At 36.2% G+C, this 5,142-nt stretch overlaps 1 protein-coding gene across 1 annotated transcript; it reads left to right on the forward strand.

Moving 5' to 3' along the window:
- Positions 1–1,964: 1,964 nt before the first annotated feature.
- LOC109242570 lies at positions 1,965–3,858 on the forward strand. Its single transcript, XM_019409413.1, has 3 exons — positions 1,965–2,400; positions 2,610–3,220; positions 3,415–3,858. The coding sequence occupies exons 1-3, from the start codon at positions 1,965–1,967 to the stop codon at positions 3,856–3,858; spliced, it is 1,491 nt and encodes a 496-aa protein (XP_019264958.1).
- The last annotated feature ends 1,284 nt before the right edge of the window (positions 3,859–5,142 follow it).

Below are 5,142 nucleotides of genomic sequence, written 5' to 3' on the forward strand. Positions count from 1 at the left end.
TTTATGAATTTCCACAAATTTCTATGTTAATTCTACCATTAAATCATGTATATAGGTCACAGAACTCACCTCCAATCACACCCAGTCAAATTCCCCTTCAATTTCCGTCAAAAAGCTCTCAAGGTCGATCAAAAATGGTGGAAATGAACCTTAGCTCGCGGAACAAAATGAGCTTTTTAAAACCCTTATCTGATCAAGCATTTTCGCATCTGCGATTACCTTACCGCATATGCAGTCACCGCTTCTGCGGTATCTCCTCCGCTTCTGCGGAAGTCACTATTACGCCCAGGACTGCTTTTGCTGTCAAATCTCGCTTCTACGGAACACCCCTCACCAACACGGACCGCTTCTGCGGTCAATAACCGCACCTGCGGAAACCATCCGCTTCTGCGGAATTTCTCCAAATAGCCAACACTCGAACCTGCGACCCTATCTTCGCATCTGCGGAACCGCATCTGCGGCCCCTTTTCCGCAGATGCGGAAATACCAGCTATCAGCAAACACCAGCAATCTCACAAGTCCAAAATTCATCCCGATGGCCATCCAAAATCACCCCGAGGCCCCCGGGACCTCAACCAATAGTTCCAACCCAACCTAAAACATCATTCGAACTTGCTCCAATCATCGAAACACCACAAACAACACCAAAACCATCAAATTACATCGGATTCAAGCCTAAGTTCTTCTAAAACTTTCGAAACACGCCTTTGATCAGAAACCCGACCAAAATACCTCCGAATGACCTGAAATTTTGCACACACATCCCAATCACCTAACAAAGCTACAGCAACTCTCGGAACTCCATTCCGACCCTCGGATCAAAATCTCACCTATCAACCGGAAATCGCCAAAATACTAACTTTGCCAATTCAAGCCTAATTCTACACCGGACCTCCAAAACCAGTTCCGATCACGCTCCTAAGTCATAAATCACCCAATGAAGCTTACCAAATCATAAAAATTCCGATCCGAGCTCATTTACAAATAAGTCAACTCTTGGTCAAACCTTTCAAATTCAAAGCTTTCAACTGAGACTGTTCTTCCAAATTCATACCGATTTCCGTGAAAACCAAAACCAACGATTTACATCAGTCATAAAACATCGTACGGAGCAAGTCGTGCTCGAGAACTGGCGATCAAAGTGCAAAAGCTCAAAACGACCGGTCGTGTCGTTACAGAATTCGGCTGACTCCTACAGCAAATTACCCAAATATTTTTATATTCTTAAGGAGACTTATCCTGGTTCAGTTGTTAAATTGAAGAAGACAGCAGATGAATGCTTCTTATACGCATTTGTTGCTCTTTGTACATCAATAAGTGGTTGGCAACATTGTAGGCCAGTTGTAGTGGTTGATGGGACATTCTTAAAGTCAGCCTACAGAGGGATTATGCTGACAGCAAGCACCATGGATGCAGCAGGTAAAAACTATAAAAAATTTGTAGTTATTTTGTAGGCAGTGTATAAAATGTAGATACATTGTAGTACTTTTGTAGTTATTNACTCCTCTACCAGATATAGAGGAATATCAAAGTGAAAATAATAAAAGAATATACGCAAACTGATATTGAAGAAGGACAAGTGTATCAGGACAAGCAAACTGTAGCTGCTGCAATGAAGCACTTTTCTGTGGTGCACAAGTTCCAGTTCAGAGTTAAAAGATCTAGTCATAGAAGGTATGGATAAAAGATCATTTTAAGCAGTGTTTTATTCGAGTTATGTGTTTTTTAAATGTAGATAAATTGTAGTTACATTGTAGTTAAATTGTAGTTTATGTTACTTTCCCTTAAAACAATCCTTTTATTGCACCTACAATTATAATCTGTGTTAAATATTGTATTTCTTTTGTAGCTACTGGCTTGTATGCGTTGGTGAAAACTGTAAATAGCACTTCAAGGCAACGTCAATTAGTGATTCCTCAATGTTCAAGATAAGGAGTTCCAACAGACAACACACATGCTCCTTAATGGACGAAACATTCATACAGCGCAAACGTACTGCAGCTGTAGTTGGTAGCATGGTCATTCCAAAGTATTGTGATCCAAAGACTGTTTACACACCAAAGGACATACAAACTGACATGTTAGCAGAACACGGAGTGAACCTAAGCTACATGCAAGCATGGAGAGCAAAGGAAAAGACTTTACAGTTTTTGAGAGGGAATCTGGCTGACTCCTACAGCAAATTACCCAATTATTTTTATATTCTTGAGGAGACTTATCCTGGTTCAGTTGTTAAATTGAAGAAGACAACAGATGAATGCTTCTTATACGCATTTGTTGCTCTTTGTACATCAATAAGTGGTTGGCAACATTGTAGGCCAGTAGTAGTGGTTGATGGGACATTCTTAAAGTCAGCCTACAGGGGGATTATGCTGACAGCAAGCACCATGGATGCAGCAGGTAAAAACTATAAAAAATTTGTAGTTATTTTGTAGGCAGTGTATAAAATGTAGATACATTGTAGTACTTTTGTAGTTATTTTGTAGATATTACAAAAAAATATAGATAAATTATCTATATTATGAAGATATATTGTAGTTGTTGTGTATTTATATTTTTATATACATCTGCAAATCTGCCAATTAATATTTTATGAATTGATAATGTAGGTACAATATTGCCCTTGGCATATGCTGTGGTTGATTCTGAAAATGACGCATCTTGGAAGTGGTTCTTTGAGCAATTCAAGCAGGCATATGGTGAAAGAACTTCAATGTGTGTTGTTTTAGATAGGAATGAGAGTATAATGAAGGCAACATCAATTGTCTATCCAGGCATGCCACACTACTCTTGTATGTGGCATATTTGGATAAATATAAGGTCAAAATTCAAGAAGGGTCATCTACAATTACATGAATTGTACTTTGCTACAGTAGGGGCATACACTCTGGATGAATTTAATGAAAGGATGTCGAAGATTGAAGAGATAGACCCTCGTGTTAAATCATACCTCTATGATATTGGCTATCATAGATGGTCAAGAGTACATGCAACGGTAAATAGAACTTGGACTATGACATCATACATTGCAGAGTCATTGAATGTTGTAACAAAATATGCAAGAGAGCTGCCAATATTTGGCCTATTAGAGTATATGAGGACGCTTCTTGAAACTTGGACGAAAGAGAAGTTATTGAAGGCTAAGGGTACCTTCACATATCTTGGGTACAAATTCAACAAAGAATTAGAGAAAAACAGTACATTATCTCAGAAACTTAGGGTAAGATCTGTTTATTTTGTGCAAAAAAAAATATATTTTAATATACAGTGTTTCCAGATTGTAGATAAATTGTAGGCAAATTGTAGTTTACTTGTAGATTGTAGATAATTTGTAGATAAATTGTAGATATATTGTAGATAATCTATTTTTATGATTGTAAATATATTTTCTTTGTGTTTGTTCTGCAAATGAAGGTGAGGGCTTCAACAGATCATATACATATTGTGTTAGATGGTGTGAAGCGGTACATTATGTGTCTAGAAAACAAAAAATGTAGCTATGGCCAATTCCAACTTGAAGAACTTCCATGTGCGCATGCTTTGGCAGCATTAAGGCACAGTCATGAAACACATGAAAACTATTGCTCTCCGTATTACACAAGGGAGAGCCTTCTGCGTACGTATGAAATACCAGTAAAACCTCTTCCCGATGAAAGCAAATGGAATGTGCCACAACATATTTTGGATGAGGTAGTATATCCACCTACGGGAGATAAAAGGCAGCCAAGGAGACCTCAAAAGGAAAGATATAAAACATATGATGAAATAAAGTCTAAGAAGTACAAGGTGTCATATGGAAATTGTGAAGGTGAAGGGCATAACAAAAGATCTTGCAAGAATGCTCCCAAAAAGAAATGAATATCATGTAGTTATAATGGTTATTTTGTAGTTACTGTTAGTGAGTTAAAGAATCTACATTTTTTTGTGTAATCGTTTAAGTTTTTAAATATCATTATGAAGTATACTTCAATTTTTTTATGTGTGTTTAATATGCTTTTATATATCTTGTCAGCCATCTAAATTTGTCTTTCATATAGAGTAATTTTGTATTAATATTTATTATCTACAATACAACTGATATTAAAAAGTAAATTCATGTAAAGTGTTTCCAGATTGTAGATATAATGTAGGTTAAATGTAATTAAATTGTAGTCTTTGTAAAATTTTGTAGATAATTTGCAGATTAATTGTGGATAACACGTTTCTATGATTGGAGTATTTATTAATTCTTTTTGTTGTGTAATTTAACTTCAATTGACAGTTATATACAGAAGGTAAACAGCTAAAAATTATGATATACAACTACAAAATTTATATACAATAACTAAATTGAGTCTTCACAAAATGTAGATATTGTGAAGATTATTGGTAGGCAAATCGTATTCTAACATCAAAATACTCATGTTTAATATAATGAAGATACAGTGCTGTAAACAAGCCAATTTATATTCAAGTGAACAACTAATAATGAAACATAAAATAACAAAACAATAAGGTCTGCTGCAATAAAAACATAAAAATTTTGTTCATAAAGTAGTGTATTCTCCTTCAACTACAAATTGGCATCAAGTAAACTAGGAAAACAGGACACTATTTCTTCTTTCTCTGGACTCTAGTCTTCTCATTCAAAGCAGGAGCACCCTTCCTCCTTGCTAGCCTTCCTGTAACCTCACTTTCACTGATTGACCCATCTTCTTGCTTCTTCGTAGCATTGTCCCATAGGAGAGCTCCATAGCGTGTACGGTTTTGGTCGATATCCGAAAGGTCTTCTGAAGGGATTGACAAATCTCCAAGGCTAACATACTCCAAAAGCAGCCACAAATACCCCATAATCACTGCATAAGACACAAAAATTTAATTATTTAACAAATAATTATTAAAAAAATAATTAACCATCTAGAAAGAGAGAATAGTTTTTTTACAGTGATCCTTCCTTTTGCTGTGGAATCTCCGCAACCAACCACTGTATGTTGAGAGGGTCTGTAACTGGTTTTTCAATGTATGCCTTTGTGGTCTTGAAGTCAATGTCTTTACGCTTACCGTAGAAACCAGTGCAAGACAAATACATAGGGATAATGATTGAAAACTTATCAACACATGCTTCAACAGAATTATGGTTGTGTGAAGACACCATGGAATCAT

Source organism: Nicotiana attenuata, unplaced genomic scaffold, assembly GCF_001879085.1.
Source record: "Nicotiana attenuata strain UT unplaced genomic scaffold, NIATTr2, whole genome shotgun sequence".
NCBI classification, from domain to species: domain Eukaryota; kingdom Viridiplantae; phylum Streptophyta; class Magnoliopsida; order Solanales; family Solanaceae; genus Nicotiana; species Nicotiana attenuata.